The sequence below is a fragment of the Thamnophis elegans genome, chromosome 4 (assembly GCF_009769535.1).
Source record: "Thamnophis elegans isolate rThaEle1 chromosome 4, rThaEle1.pri, whole genome shotgun sequence".
Lineage (NCBI taxonomy): Eukaryota > Metazoa > Chordata > Lepidosauria > Squamata > Colubridae > Thamnophis > Thamnophis elegans.
Genome location: NC_045544.1, coordinates 84103732 through 84120725, shown reverse-complemented (window position 1 = coordinate 84120725; position 16994 = coordinate 84103732). Strand labels below are relative to the sequence as shown.

The following is a 16994-nucleotide window of genomic DNA, read 5'->3' as shown; positions in this document are numbered from 1 at the left end:
GGAATTGGGCACATTTAACTTAAAGTAGAAAAGGCTAAAGGAGATTTTATAGCATTCTTGAAGGACTAACACAGGGGAAAGGATGTAGGTTTATTCCCTGAGGGAACAACAAGAACCCATGGGTAGAAATTTTTACAGAGAGAGACAAACTCAAACAAAAAAAGAATTCTGATAGCAAGAATTATTAAACAGTGGAATACCCTGCCTTCTGGAATCTTGGGTGTTCCATCATGGGGGGTTTCAAGCCAAGGTTGAATATAGATAAGAGAAAGCAAACAGCAATCCCTGTAATGCTCACACTATTTTCCCAGTAAATAAATGAATCTATCTTCAATAGAAAACTTTGCATAGGAAATTTTGTGGAAAATTCCACAGAACTAGGGAAAAGACGTGTTTTAAGTAAGCATCTATGGAGATTCTCACTCATCCAGGTCATGGTTGTCCCAAAGGCGCTTTTTCAAGAGGCAACTAGACTTTCTGGTTTTTCTCTTCACATCCAAGAAGGATCTTCAGCTCAGAGCTGAAGAGCTGATGTGAAGTGAAACATCTTCAAAGAAAAATCAGAAAGTCCTGTTTTAAGTAAGGATCAATCCTGTTTCATGACTGCCTTTCTTTTCACAATCCCGTGTATATAACCCCATACATAACATCTAAACAAGCTTAGTAATAGTAACATAAGCTCTTAGTATTCTTTGTAGCAAAAACTGTAGCAGCAAATACTTTCAAAATGAAAATGATGATGATAATAACAATGGCACCCTTAAAGAAAGAGAAGGCGTTTGTGGCTTAGCTACATATTCATTATAGAAGCAGCAGAAACAGTAATAAGTATTCTCAGGATAGCAATTGAATAAATTCAGTCTGAAACCACGCAAGCCTTCTTTTTCTTTTTCTTTTAATAAAAAGAATGATCAAAGAAAGCAAGTTGTTTTCTATAATAACACAAAAGAAAACCTCTGGGCCAAAATGATGGGATATGAGTCTTTTATAGCAGTAATACTGGCACAAATCACTAGGTGCTCACTTTTCCGGGTTACAGAATGCAGTGATTAGAAAGGCTTCTCTTTGTGTGGCTGCAGAGAAGGACCCAGATGAAATCAAGGCCCTGGTGCAGTTCAACAATTGGCAGAAGTCTCTAGCATCCCCAGGGAGGAGGCCAAGGGTACAAAGCAAAGCTCCATACTATACTGCTTCCTGCTGAATGGTCTGATGTATCATATTTTATTTTTTGTCTTAATCCCTCAACAAGTTCCAGACTTCATACCTAATTTTCCTAAAAAGGGTACAAAGCAGAACCTTAGATGAAAAATCATTTTAGACCTGTGATGGTAAATAAAATTCTGGTGGTCCTTCCAAGCATTTTTTTATACCTGGCCAGGAAAATGCAAAACTAGTCCAGGTCTGTGGATGTGATTCCCTTGGTGGGGTGGCTTGAGCTTTAGTCATCAATCTGAATGTTCTTAGGATTCAACTGCCCTTCCTCCTTGTTCTTTTTATTTTATAAATTGTTTCTGGATTGGTTAAGTTAATTAAATTTTCCTCACCACGGTGGATAAATCACGTTGACACATGGACAATCCTAGTTTATTCTGTAGTGGAAAATAAATAGCCAGCTGCAGGCAAATCCTATACAGCATGCAATCTTTTGCATCACTAAAGAAATTAAAATGTATCATCATCAAAGAAGAGAGAAAGAAACTAGGGGCGCTTGAAATAGACATATACTCATTTATGGGTATGGATATAGTTTTTATATGTAAAAATATTTCTGTGTAAATAGAAATGTAACACATGCTTGCACAATGGGGAAGACTGTGAATAAGTGACTTACGTGCAGCATCAGTTTTCTTCCCAAGTTTAGATTCAAAAGCAGGCATACTTTACAGTGTTGGGTTCTGGATCCCATTGCAAATGGCACGGTGCAATAGGGCCCAGCGTCTCCTACATGCATGCCCGCAGCACGTGTGCACACTTGCACAGTGCGTTCATGCATCCTTACCTTTGTGACACTCCAGCTGCTCAGCGGAGTGTCATACAGGCGCCGTATGCTCCGTCTGTGTGCGCAGAAGCACCAAAGAGCTCAAATATAGGTAAGGAGCTTGGGTGGGCAGGTGGGCCCTCCAGAGCACCGTACCGGAATGGTACCGGGTGCTCCCGGCAGGCACCGGTACGCCTGTACCAGGGTGTACCACCTGCAATCCACCACTGATACTTTATCAGAAAAATAATTGTAATGAGCCTCTGCCTCGGCTTAAGGTACTCAAGATGGTAACCCCACTCAAACTCCAAATAGCATGCTTCATTATCATGTTCCATGCAGTTGTGGTTGGTAATCTCCAAATGAACATATACAACCAGGCATCTTTTATATTTAATTTGTTTTGTTCATATAATACAAAAAAATAGCATCTACATAGAAAATGGAAGTATGTATGTGGGTGTGTGGGAGTCTTCAAAACAATGTTGTGCAGGTAATTAAAAGAGAGAGAGATTAACTTGTATAACTTAATTACTGAAGCAAATTTTCAATCATTTGCTGAGATACTACTATCTAAAAATCCACACTATAGAACAGATGGCACTCCAGCAGGAAACAACTATATGTGAGCAAAGAGATGAGGTAGGAGTAATTATGGCATTTAGAGATGATATGTGTAGATGTATACAAGCATAATTGGAATGCAATGCTACATACTCACACTTTCCCCTATCAAGAAACTTGCCAGGTTATCTCATTGGATATTTTCTCCTATTATTCTATTTTATTTTATTTTTTGCATTCTTACCTGATGATTTAAAAAAAAAATGAACCAAGGAAACAGATGAGGTGGGCAAATCTCAGAGATGGACTCATGGGATCAGTGAGACAAAGAGCTGCTTATAAACATGAAAATATCACTCCAAAAAGATACCAGATGTTCACATGACTCACAATTTTGTTACACCTTCAACAAAGAAAATCTGATGTCCATCTTTTCAATAAAGCCACTTCATTCAGATCACCAGCAAATCAACGTATCCTCAAAGATCCACCCAGGTTTAGAAACTGCTATTATAGAGGAATTGAACAAAGATACCTCTTCTCTTTGCTTTAGTTCTTCATTTCAGTATTATGATGTGAATCATGTATGTTAACCTGCCAATACCATAATTAGCACTGCTTCTAATTTGTTGAAACCATTTTGCTAATTTAGTACGCATCAGATCTTTTCAGGCAACCAAGAGCCATTTATTTTCTAAACTCATTGGTGAAATCTGAGGGGAATATTAGAAAAATCTCCAGGGTGCAATTAAGTATTGGCAGTCTTAAGTGACTTCTAATAATCATTCTAAAGTCATCAATGCAAGATAGAGTTTTAAAAAAAGTATCTGGCAAAGAATATTTTTTAACATGGGATTTATTTTATCAATGATAAATAAAGATAGAAATTAGAAGTTGGAAAAATACTATTATGTACAAATAAAGAATATTATTACTACTTTTACTATGTATATGTAAAATGACCCATTCTAGGCACAATACACTACTAAATACTTACATATGTTAAAGAAAAATGTATAAATAAAAATTAAAAAAATATGTATCCAAGCTTTTTGGTTGGTGTGGGAATTGCAGGCTTAACTTGATAGATTTATATAATCTGAGCCACTGTGACTCTTCTTATGTTCTTAGAGTGGACAGTAATTTTTATTTCTTTATTTATTTAGTTTGTCCAACATGTATGAGATAACAGATATAAGTATAAACATGGACATGAGCACAGGAAATGGATACAAATAAATGGGGACAATAGGACAGGGATGGTAGGCACGCTGGTGCTCTTATACATGCCCCCTTACAGACCTCTTAGGAATGGGGTGAGGTCCATGGTAGACAGTTTGAGGTTGAAGCTGTGGGGGTTTGAGGATGTAACAATAGAGTCGGGTGGAACATTCTAGGCATTGACCACTCTATTGCTGAAGTCATATTTTCTGCAATCGAGTTTGGAGCAGTTTACCTTGAGTTTGTATCTATTATTTGCCCGTGTATTATTGCGGTTGAAGTAGTCATTAACAAGTAGGATGTTGTAGCAGAAAATGTTGTGTGCTATGCTTAGTAATTACTCATTAATATTTTAATTAATATTTAATTAATATTTAATTAATGAACTAATTACTGTTTTAATCAATAATTAAGTAGTTAATTAGTAGTTACTAATCCAGCTAAACTAACAAAAAGCAGCTTCCTACAATCGCAAGTCTAAATACTATCTATCTTTGGCTAGTGTTCAGTCTTCTTTTCTCTAACAGGAAATTTTAAATGGCAGGAAATTCTACCTCTGACATTTGTTCATATGTCTCTAAACAACATTTCTTATGAAGTCAACAAAGTTCTTCTGCAGCGCAGAGGAGAGCGACATGCCTTCTTTTTTTCACTTCACTTACTAAATTATTCCCAGTGTGTTAAACAATGTAATTAAGCATACATGCTCACATGCTAAAAGTTCTTTCTGTTCTTCATCAAGAGGGAGTGAAAAGAAAGATTGGGCATGTGTCAGCCCCCGTCTTCAAGCTCTGTTAGTTTTAATTTGGGCTGTGGAATTAGTCATCAGTTTTGCTGGGACTGCATTAGGAGAAATAGATCTTTGCATGCAGGGACTTGAGCTCTGTTGCAAATGAGTATTTGTTAAGGGGAAACCATTCTCTTGTCGTGTTATGCTACATTACATAAGATTTATATCTGTTGTAGGAGAAATAGAACCAGGAAAAGAATATTAATTCTTGGTGTCAGTGGAAGCTTAGTTTGGAATGTCATCCAATTTCATTTTTAAGAAGGAACTGCTTTCCTTATTTAAGTCAATGTAGAAACTAATTAATCAATTCGTGGAAAATGTACCTTTGTGGCAGAGAGCTAGTGCAAGAAGCAAAATCAGCCTGCAAAGAAGCCAGATCTAAATGTGTTCTTTAAGGTGTGCAATAGGGGTGGGTTCCTGCCAGTTCTAACATCTTCTATAGAAGAGGTTTCACAAATCTACAGTGCCATTTAGAACCAGTTCTAGCTCCCTTCCCTTCGCCCGTCCGCACCGCATTAAGATGAAGAGCGAGAGGAGGAATTCTGGAAGTTGAAGTCCACAAGTCTTAAAGCTGTCAAGTTTGAACACACCTGGTTTTTTTCTAAAGGGTTAGGGATACAAGGGCCTTGTAACTTGATAGCTTTAAGACTTGCATGCTTCAAATGCTAGAGTTTCTGAGCCAACATTTTGGTTGCTAAGCAAGAGCATTGTTAAGTGAGTTTCACTACATTTTACAAGTTGGCCACACCCACCCAGTCACATGGCTGGCAAGCCACTCCCACAAAGCAGGCCACACCTACTGAAGAGGTTCTAAAAAAATTTGAAAACCACCACTGGTGTGCAACCACCTAGTTCATGGATGAGGGCTTAAAGAAAGGCTTAAAGAAGTTCTCGGGGAAGCTTTGAAGTTGATGTGAATGCTCAGCTACATAAAGCAATCTTATATATACTCATTATTTTAGTTAATTCAGAATTCATTTTCATCCAATCAGATTGTGCCCAGTTAATTATCCCAGTGGTTTTACTTTTATTGGGCAAAGCATTTGTTGGCAGAAGCAGGTGGATTGAAAATCCAGATTTTATATTCATGTGCATGAAATCCTGCTTGTAACAGATTCAATTTGGCATGCACATCATTCAATCATGGACAGAAACAATCAGAGATAACAATAAGATTTAATCATAGCTTATCTCATAAATGGCAGTTCATGCCTGCTGAAAAAAAGACAGGAAGAGACCAATGGAACAGCTTACCTTCAGAAGTTGTGGGTGCTCCATCACTGAACAGCCATTTCTCTTGAAAAATATAGGGTCTCCTGCTTGAGCAGAGGATTGGACTAGAATACCTCATGGTCCCTTCCAATTCTATTCTTCTATGTTCTAGATTAAAAGTGTTCCAACAGACTCTGCTTGAATTAATTCACTAATAAATTAGAGATGGAGATCCTTATTATTTCCAAAAAGTCTGTATCTTAATCCTGATGTGAGTATTAACTCGCCTTACGGAATCTGGACAATTTTGCTTCTGTAACTGTGTGAAAGACTTGACACCATCCTCCAAAATTGTGAAATGCAACTCTGAGGTCCCCCAATGTCACCAATCCTTGAATTAAATTCCTAATCAATCATAAGGAAACTAAATTCTAGAAAAAGTGCCCACTATTGATTTTTCCTGATTTGAATGTTATTTTTTTACATTTTTCTGCATAAGATTACTGCACATTTCAGACAAACCTAGGTCCTCTTGATTTGATGATATAGGAGTGATCTTTTTTTCTCTTCAGTGAATTCCAGTTCTTAGATTTGTCAACTAATGAAATTCTTCTCCATTCCCCTTTTCTCATTAAAGGAAATAGACAAGAACCTGCTTCTCAAGCAAAATCAAGCAACTGAAGGAAGCCCAGCTTTCCCTTTGAAATTTAACAACCAGGACTTTGTTAAACTGCAAAACTACTGCCTGCATCAGGGCCTACTTTTTGAAGATGACACATTCCCAGCAAATAGTTATTCCATTGGACTTAATTTGTTTTCACAAGAGAAACTGAGAAAAGTACAGTGGTTGAGACCAAAAGTGAGTAATGATAAAACTTATGTGCCTTGGGGTATCTGTATATGTTTATAGTATATATGAGAATTATCTGCTTGGTGTAACATCCACTTCTAGGTTCTTGTTGCACAGAAAATACAGATGATAAGTACCTTCACAACCCATACTAAATCTAATCTACCTCTGCTCTACCTTAAAATATGTTTTCTTGCCAGCCCTCTTACAACAAGTGCAAATTCTGCTGTCTTTTTCCTGTCAGTTGCTCATTGAATTAAGTTCTTTATTTGATGTCAGCTTTCCAAAGGAAGAGTTTAGTTCCCCACTTTTTAGCCCATGAATCAGAATTAGAAAGATGAATCAAATTCTAAAGAGTGTTTCTCTAATCCAGGAATTAACAGTTTGATACCTACCAAATATTTTGGATTAATTCATCATTGGCTACATAGCCTGGGACTGTTAGGACAGCATTCTTACTTTCTGAGCAATCTAACCAATTCTAACCTTTTTTCAATAGCCAAACTAGTTTCACTTAAATCCATCTTCATCTCAGTAATAAATTGCCCAGCTAAATATGCAAGTCTAAACTGCTTCTATGATTTACTCTGAATAGCCTATAGGTCATCTACATCAGTGATGGGATTCAGCCAATTCGCACCTATTCGGGAGAACCAGTTGTTAACTTTTTAAGCAGTTGGGAGAACCGGTCGTTGGAAAAAATCTCCTTTTGTTTTTTTCCACTTTACAGGGCTAATTCCTATAAGGAAGGCAGAAAGGAAACATTCTGGTGTTGTTTCTAGCCTAATCTTTATTGCCCTGCTTACAGAAACTGCCTCTCCCATTAATCCTTATTACACTGTAACTGCTAAGGTGAAGCACCCATTGATATGAGTGATGTTGAGTTGGCCACGCAGACCCAGTCACATGACCACTGAGCCATACCCACCCAGCCATTCATTAGGGCAGAGAACCGGTTGTTAAATTATTTGAATCCCACCACTGATCTACATGTATCTCAACTGTTGTCTTCAGTTCTACATCCAGGCATACGTCTAACCATCCACGTGTCCATCTATTCATTCATTCAAATTCCTAAGCATAATGGAATTTAAAATGATTATAAAGTCAGCTGACCTGAAGGATCAGGTTGAGGACAGATCTTCTTGAAGATCTTTTTGGTCATTAAAAGTTAATACCATCTTAATGACACAACCACCATCATAAAGTCAGCCAATATATTTCAAATGGACAATGTTAATATAAGTAAAGCTTTGTAATATTGTCTGGACCACAAATTTTTTGTTTGGAGGAGCAGCAGGTATTAAATGGTAATATTTAAAAAAATCCTGGAAGAAAGTTAGTTAAAAAACAATCGTAATTTGGAAAATTCAAAGGATTTGGAATGTACGATAACTAGATTACTTTTGTGTTAGACATCTCCATCAGATTCTTGATTTTTGCCTACATGTGGTCAAAATTTGGCAAAGGCATTTTCTACCTTGACTCTGCTACCAACAGCTATATTACTGCAGTTAAAATAACTTGACATAGCACTAGAAATTTCTGGAAGTTGAAAGGGATGATAACTATTTTCAAATAATTAATAGTCAATTTTTACAAAAGGAACATTAAGTGGTCCAAGTGTAGCCTGTGTTCTAGAGTTAGGCTGCCTCTGTACACACATCTAATTGGGAGAAAGTTACATTGAACTTATGTCCGAGTATATGTGGTGTGGATAAGGAAGTGTAACAGGATACAACCATGCGGTTACACTTCCTTATTAGTATGGAATATCTCATTCATCTCCCATCACAGCATTTCCTTTTTCTTCTTTCTTAAAATTAATTAATAAAGTTTATAAGAGTCACTTTTCTGGCTGTTTTAGAAAGTGAAGACAAATAGTGAAGCTCAGCTGCAGAGCAGAAGGTGTTTTGCATTTAAAAGGCTACATATGTGATTCTATACAAGGCAGTAGAATCTCAATGTTAATTTTAATTGAAAGCTTCAATGAGCAATTCCCTCAATTTTGCACAACAGTCATGTTGTTTCTCAGATATTTTTTCTTTGTTTTCCCACCTGAAGATTGGTTTTTGAAAAGTGACAGTAAAGAAAGAAGAGTACCTTACTCTTCTAAGAAGTCTTTGCTTGTTTTGCATTTTCTGAGTCATGCCATATCTGGTTATTTAAGTGACAGATAACATTTTTTTTTAGTACTGTCACCCTTCCAGATCCAATGTGGCAGCTGAGAAGCAAAGCAGGTTTCAGTTTTATCTCATGCATTGACAAGAGAATTGCCAATTACATTCAGAGCCTGGACTCTTTGGAGCACAAAGCAGAAAGAACACAGCTTGATTTGCAGATGCCAGGCAATGCTGACAGCTTGGAGCAGCTTGTTTTGATTTGTAAAGCGAGCCAATTTAACAACAGGAATCCCCAAAGGGAGCAGGATTGGAACACAGAACGATCATTCCTGACACAGCCTGAGTTCCCCACCCTTTAGCCATAGATGTAAAGTGTTGGGATTTATTATATTTAAAAAGGTAATATTCACTTCAAATTGAGCCTGTGACTGTATTCCAGACAGTTTTTTTGAAATAGGTGTGGCACAGCTTTCTCCCAGGATTTTTTTCAACTAGCCAAATGCCTTGGAATTTCTTGATGGCTCCTAGCCAAATATTGACCAAGGCCAAATCTGCTTTACTTATGAGCTCAGTCATATGTCTATGGAGATTCTCAGTTATCCAGGTCATGGTTGTCCCAAAAGTGCTTTTTCAAAAGGCAACTGGACTTTGTTTTTCCTTGAAGATATTTCACTTCTCACCCAAGAAGCTTCTTGAATGAGAAGTGAAATGTCTTCAAGGAAAAACAAACAAAGTCATTGCCTTTCGAAACAGCTCAGCCATTGTTTGCAGGGGTTGTCACTTGCCAAAGTAAATTGGTTTAAAATTAAATTTCTTACAAAAACTATAATCATTCATTCCAATTCTTGCAAAAGGCAACACATTCAGAAATGTACTGGAATGTATTCATAGTAAACATGTATTGTTCTTAGAGTTCTCAGAGTTGAATTGGAGTTGAGTCAGAATATGATGGAAGAAAGATGCCTTATTGCAGTTTGTGGGGGAAGATAGGAAATGTGGCCAGTGGTGAAGAGCCCACCTATGGTTGAATTCATTGGAATTGAATAGACTAGAACCCCCATGAGTAGGCCATGAACTGGCCATAAAATTTGGTTCTGTGGCATGCATGGATGGGCACAAAACTGAAAGAAAATTCAGGTAACTGTTCTCGCTTACCAAATCATTCATTCACGGATCGGTCATTGAAGTTGAACAAGGAGAGATTCAACCTGGAAATAAGGAGAAATTTTCTGATAGTGAGAGCAATCCACCAATGGAACAGCTTGTCTTCAGAAGTTGTGGGAGCTTCATCACTGGAAGCTTTTAAGAAGAGACTGGACTGGCATTGGTCAGAAATAGCGTAGGGTCTCCTGCTTGGGAGGAGGTTGGACTAGATGAGGTCCCTTCTAACTCTCTTAATCTGAATCCTACAGACAAGTATTGTATCTTAAGAATGAAGACAGAGGCTCTGGTTCGGTAACGCTGTAACCAATTTAATATAACAGTAACTATTAACAAAGTATCTAAGGAAGACCGGCTGTGAGCACGGTAGAAACAATTGTAACAAAGATTAGACCGGTAGTCTGTGGAGAAGAAGCAGCGAAGCAGTTCCAGGTAGACTGGTATGTTCGGCTGCCAGTTGAAGAATCCGTTGACAGTTGGAAGAGCCTGCCTTTTATATACCAACAGCTCGGCAACTGACAGGCGCGTCTGATTGGCTAAGACGCGCCTGGCTGCTACCGAGCTGTCATTTGTAACTGCGAGGACTTTCTTTCAGTATACAACAACAAGAAGCATGGAAAAGTAGAACTGAGGTGTGCATTAGCTTGTTTTAGCAGCCTTGATTAGAATTTCTGGCTATCTTTGTATTAGTTAATAGGTGTGGGACGAGAAGGAGGTGTTTGGGTCTTTTGTTTCTTTCCTTGAACTTTGGTTGCTTTCTTTCCATTAGAAACTGAAACCACAAGAATTCAAGATAACTCCTAGAGGCATGGCCATGGCACTCTGCATTCCGATGAGTCAGGCATAAACAGTCACAATGAGATAACAATCTTGCATAAACTATTCAAGAAAGGAAGCAATCTAAAGTAGAAAAAAAGCAAATAATTTAAACAGATCCCCACCTTCATTGCACTAGATTAGAGAAACAAGAATAAAAAATAAACAATGTTCCACCCCAAAAGCAAAGAGGGAAGAAACAATGCCCTGGTCATGGCTGGTAAGGCAAGCTGCCAAACTAAACAGCCAGAAAACTCCATTCCTCGACACACTGATGATGTTACATGGCCTACTAATGAAATGTTTCCAGGAAGAGACACAGGCTCAAAGAACACTGAGAACTGAACAATTCAGCCTCGAGCTACATCAGTTCTCCACAATGGCAGACACATATTACGTCAACAATTTGCCCATAATCAAAACCATACAATCCTGTATGTTATGCTTAAAATTTGAAATACCATCTTTTAAAAATCTAGAATACCTTGATGTAGAAATTTGATACTAGTTACTTCCATCCAATAGGCAAAAATCTGATCATTTGATATTTTTTCAGTTTAATAATAATGGATAGGAATTAACACTGATCAAATAGCTAATTTACTGATGAGAATAAAAAAAAATATGCCTTTGAATCAAACTGAACTCTTGATAACCCTGCAGTTTTTCTCAGCCACAATATGGAAGTTTTACCAGGGCTTCTTCCAGGATGGTTTTTCAGTTTCCCTCATAGCCTATAGTTCTGATATTCTCTGATCATTTACCATTCAAGAATTTACCTGGCCTGATCTTGCTCAGCTTCCTTACAAGACCATCCAGCTGCTCCACCCTGCTAAGACATTTTTGCTATGCATGCACAATTCATTTCACTTTTTAAACATCCTCATGGCATGGTTAAGTACATTCCAATCCATGCAGTGATTGCTACTGGTTTAAGACCAGTCTTAGTGCCTTCCAGGGAGTTGGATTATAACTCTTAGAATCCCAAGCAGAGTGGCCAAAGGCTAGAGAGAATTAGACTGCTTCCTTTTTAGTATCAGTGGGTGCTTAAGAACTCTTTCCTTTTAGTCTCTTCTGGGCCTTTGGCCATTTGAAGAATTTGGAAACATAGAAGTGAAAGAGAGACAGGGGTTGTTAATTTTTTTGCCAACTATGGCAGCTTGATTGGCAGATGTTAGCAGTAAACTAGCTGGATTTTATGCCAGCTAAATTAACTCTTAATTTATTTTAAACCTGAAAATCACATAAAATACTGGATGGGGATTACTATAAATGTGTGTTAAAATATAATAGATTTCTAGCTAAATTAAGCTAAATGGTATTATTGATTTTTATTTAATTTATTTTTAGAAACATTTTAAGTGACCCAGCCCCTTAATTAGGGTAACCCCCTATGGTGTATTGTATCTGCCATCAAAATCTTCCATCAATTAGCTTCCCTGTTTGAACCTCAACTATTCATATGTTTCATTCATCTGTTCTGAACTTTCATGACTGGGCTTCAGTCTGAAGACCAGAAGTTTAGATAAGTTGATAAGCTTCTATTAACTGTTTGATTTGGATTGATCTTTCATGACCATCACTGTTTTTAAAAAGTGCCCATTAATATTGGGGTTTTAAAAGTGTTTTGCATGTTGTAAGCTATCCTGAGTTGCATTGTTGAAATGAGTGGCCACAAAAACAGAAAGAATGAATAAAGAATGAATAATAAAGTGGGTGTGATTTGTCTCCTTTCGCAATAGTTTATGGATGATGGATTAAGGAAAGAAGGAATATGTTTTAATGTCTCTATCATAATATCTTATACAAAAGTATCCTTCATAAGCACTATCCGTAGCAACTTACTTCAGGTTTGCCAAATTTCTAAATCGCTCACCCTCTCTCTTTCTCCTCCTTTTACAGTCCACTGGAGTAGCACAATCTAGGAAAATAAAGCTTAATGTACTACCCACCATAGAAAAGGTTAATAAAATCGCAAGGGATTTTCTGACAAGTTTTCTAAAGAAGACTGAATTGTGCCTTGAGAAAATAAAACTGACCTCAGGGTAATGAGTCATGCCCTTTTTGAAAAGGTCTCCTGCTGGAGAAACTGAATTGGTGCAAATGCTAACATCACAGGCTGTTGCTTCTTCTTCTCAGACATCAATTACAATTCAAAATCCGCACCAAATTTATTCAGATAAATAAGTAGTGACATGACTTTAATGAAGGAGTCACAGTCAGGAAATGTTACTCCACGTCTTCTTGAGCTGAGGGAATGCAGCTTTTACTTTGGAATATTGAGTATGTAGCCAAAAAAGCTCAGTAATGCTCATTTTAAGAACACATCAAATTTTATTACTTACAGTGAAAGAGAAATAGAATTAAATAGTTAGGAGTCCAGCTTCCTAATTCTATTGATTGATAGTGATGGAGATGATGAATTGATGCTTGGAGGTAAATAGCTTTATGTGCTGAGGGATATGCTTTTCTGGACTGCACTCCAGTAAAGAAGTAGGATCAGGACAAACCTTGGATGGAACAAGGGGGAAATGTTTTTAAACATGCATATTTATATTTCTACATCATTAATTAAACATTATGAGTTTTTTCCATGTGTTTAAAATTATTCCCATATCAAACATTAAAGCAAAAAATAAATAACTAACCTGAAATAGAGGATTATTGAATGAATATCCCAAAGATGTTTTTTCAAAAGGCAACTGGACTTTCTGTTTTTTCTTTGAAGATGTTTTGCTTCTCATCAATTCATTCTCGTTTCACATTCATTCTTGGATAAGAAGCAAAACATCTTTAAAGAAAAAAACAGAAAATCCAGTTGCCGCTTGAAAAAACACCTTTGGGACAAACATGACCTGGATGACTGAGAATATCCATAGACATTGAATAAGGCCACACTTGGAATACTGCATTCAGTTTTGGTCACCATGATGTAGAAAAGATGTAGAGACTCTAGAAAGAGTGCAGAGAAGAGCAACAAAGATGATTAGGAGACTGGAGACTAAAACATATGAAGAACGGTTGCAGGAACTGGGTATGTCTAGTTTAATAGAAAGAAGGACTAGGGCAGACATGATAGCAGTGTTCAATATATCAGGGCCTGCCACAAAGAAGAGGAAGTCAAACTATTCTCCAAGGCACCTGAGGGTAGAACAAGAAGCAATGGGTGGAAACTAATCAAGGACAGAAGCAACTTAGAACTGAGGAGAAATTTCCTGACCGTTAGAACAATTAATCAGTGGAACAGTTTGCCTCCAGAAGTTGTGAATGCCCCAACACTGGAAGAAGATGTTGGATAGCCATTTTTCTGAAACGGTATAGGGTTTCCTGCCTAGACAGGGGGTTGGACTAGAAGACCTCCAAGGTCCCTTCCCAGTCTGCTATTGTATTGTATTGTATTGATACTCAGTCTTATTAGGGTAGAATCTAAACCTGTTCCTTCTCATGCAAACTTTACCTAACTTCAGACAATGAGACAGAAGCTCAATCATCAGTTGGCCTAGGATTGAGATATGCCATTATGTATATTGTGCATATTGATGATACCTGACTCCATGCTGTCAGAGTCTCTTATTCAATGACCTAATTTAGAGGCTAAACAGAAGAAATAAAAGTGTTGACCATTGAAGAACCTCATAAAGCAAAATCCTAAGGTACATTTTCTCCTCTTTGTTAATACTAACTAAAACTGACTACAGAGAATGGTGTAGAACCATACTAGCATTCAAACACAGTACAAGGGATAAAGAAGGATCAGGAGAATCAGGTCACAAGCCAGATATTAACTACCATAATCAATGGCATCCTCTGTACTACATGCAGGGTTGAAACCTGACTGAAAGGGTCCAGATAAGCTACTCCCACCAGGAACTACCATCAGCTCCATAAACCTTGCCTGAAAAGGGAAGGTTGGGGACTAATTATAAATTATCTAACACTATTGGGTACAGTAATGTTTATTGATAAGGAGTAATACCATCATTTTTTTCAGAACAGATGAAACCTCATTAAATAATGAATTTATCATTGTTTGGACCCAACCACATGTTGCCTTTCCCAAAACACACACCCCCAAAAAAGGGAGCATGGGTCTAACATGCAAACACCCACACTGGCTACCTATAGTATTATTCCCATGTGATTCACAGGCTTAAGTACTTTCCAGGTGGCCGAGCAGGACCTCACCTCAGACATCAAAGCAGGACTTGACTGGGTGGCATACAACTCAGAATCTTTCCTTTAAGTTAGAGCAATATAAACCTGTGTGGCTTTCCAAGGAGGGTGGGGGTGGGAATACTACTCTTGATGAGTCCCTGACAGTTAATTAAATTGACTAGGAAAGATGTGAAAGAGTAATCACTGAGGTTTTTTGCAGATATCTGGGTTTTTTTTAAGAAATAAAAAGCAGTGAGACTAACAGCGGATGTCTAGATAAATAATTTCTTGCCGTAGGTAACAAGGCTCAGCTGGATAACTCCAGCAGTTTCTTTCAAGTCCAGTAAACAAAGTTGCTAAAACACACTGAGCACTCCATTTTTGATGTAATGCAATAACTTCAAGTGGAATGAAGTACATTCTAAATCTCTTTCTTCTAGTATAATTCATTAAACTGAATTACACATTGGTAAAAGAAGTTGGAAGTTTTTGTAACAAGAAACACACCTCTTCTAAAGTATTTCTTTGGTGTATACATCTCAGTGGCAGCCATAGTTTCCAAATGCATGTCTAGTTTCAAAGCAGTCTGCAGAGATGATGAGAATATGCATACACCATTTTAGATCTTCAGGTCTTTGGATTTTCAAGATGAACATGTAGGTACAGTATGAAAATCACTTCCAATTGAATATATGTTTTCTACTTCTCTGAGTCTCTTAACCAGGGCCCACAGGACTTCTCTTTTTTGATTTAAATTGAAGTCCTGGCAGTAGTTAGGATAAATAATTATTTAAATTACTGGTAATAATTCAGTAAATAATTCATTAATCAAGAATAAATAAATATTGGTTTTCACTTTCCATCGAAGGAACGGGTCAGAAATCCATGTTTATTCGTGGATGGAATAAGCCGATTTGATATTCTTCAAGGACAAAAAATAGGTAAGGCATTGAATATTTAAGTAATAAGAGTATGAGTTTGGAAATATCCCTGGTTGCCTGGTTCTACTCTTTCTTCATTAAAGGTTTTCAGAGGATCTTATGTATTCATGAAATGTTCTCATAATGGTCAAAGCTATTCCTAGGAGAAATAGGACATAAAACAATAGCTCCCTAGAAGAATCTGTGTTGGGAAATTACCAGCTAGGCAAGGAGGGATCAGATGGGGAGTTAGCCTTCAGTTATTGCGCAGATGCCCAGAGACCTAGGATTGATCCTATCCCCTACTCCCGTTCTATGAAACTTTATGTTTCTTCCCAGCTGTCTGAGTAGAGTCTTGTACTATAGGTATAATACAATAAAGTGGCCAATTTCTACCTTTCACACCTTCATCTGATTGCTTACAACTGGCAATTTGTGACTTCCAGCAATTTGTATTAAGAGGGATGATATTTTTGATAATGGACATAGGATGTAACGATTATGAATAGAATACATTGATAAACTTTCTGTTAATTTGCATAATCCAGACTGAGTCATATGCCATATATTATCACAGCATATTCTATAATTTCACTTTGCATTGTAGAAAGTGCTGCTTCCCCTACCCGCAACCCCCTCTTCAGGATCATGACAAAACCTGTATTCTACCATTTTGAGATAAGGGAGGAAATCTCTATTCACTGTCTACTTTCCCTATTTTTTATTTTATTTTATGGTCCTCTTTGAGCCTACCTTACTTGTGTTTTGATACCCACCCTGTCTTTTGAACAGGGCTCTATTGACATGGTGTTAAGTGGAAGAGAACAGAACTTGGTCCAGGAAGCAATCTCACCAAAGTTAAGCTGTCTGAAGCCTACTGATTTCAGAGGGAGATTTAAGCATACATTTAATTCATCAGTTTTGTAATAAATACAAAACAGCAGAAAACAGGTGCTAGAGTTTGATAAGTGAAAAGAAAAGCTGATGGAGTATTAACTGTTAGCAGAGAAAGCATAGTTCCAAATAGGAAACCGATGATGTGTGACAGATGTGTTTTGGAAAAAAAAGAAAATTAAGGTTTGATTAGGAGAGGTTTAAAGAGAAGAAAGATGGTTTGGCTGATAAAGCAAGACAGTGCAAAGAAGCAAGGCAAATGACAAGGGAAGAAAAAAATGAATAGGATATGGATGAAAGAAAATGTGTT

General features: G+C 37.3%; 1 protein-coding gene across 1 annotated transcript in view; it reads left to right on the top strand.

Moving 5' to 3' along the window:
* Positions 1–16994, top strand: part of LOC116508157 (calpain-13-like) — a 93317-nt gene that overhangs the window by 10587 nt on the left and 65736 nt on the right. Inside the window, exons 2-3 of the mRNA XM_032216667.1 lie at positions 6403–6624; positions 15739–15811. Of these exons, the coding sequence (XP_032072558.1) occupies positions 6403–6624; positions 15739–15811 (295 nt within the window). The remainder of the gene's footprint in view (positions 1–6402; positions 6625–15738; positions 15812–16994) is intronic.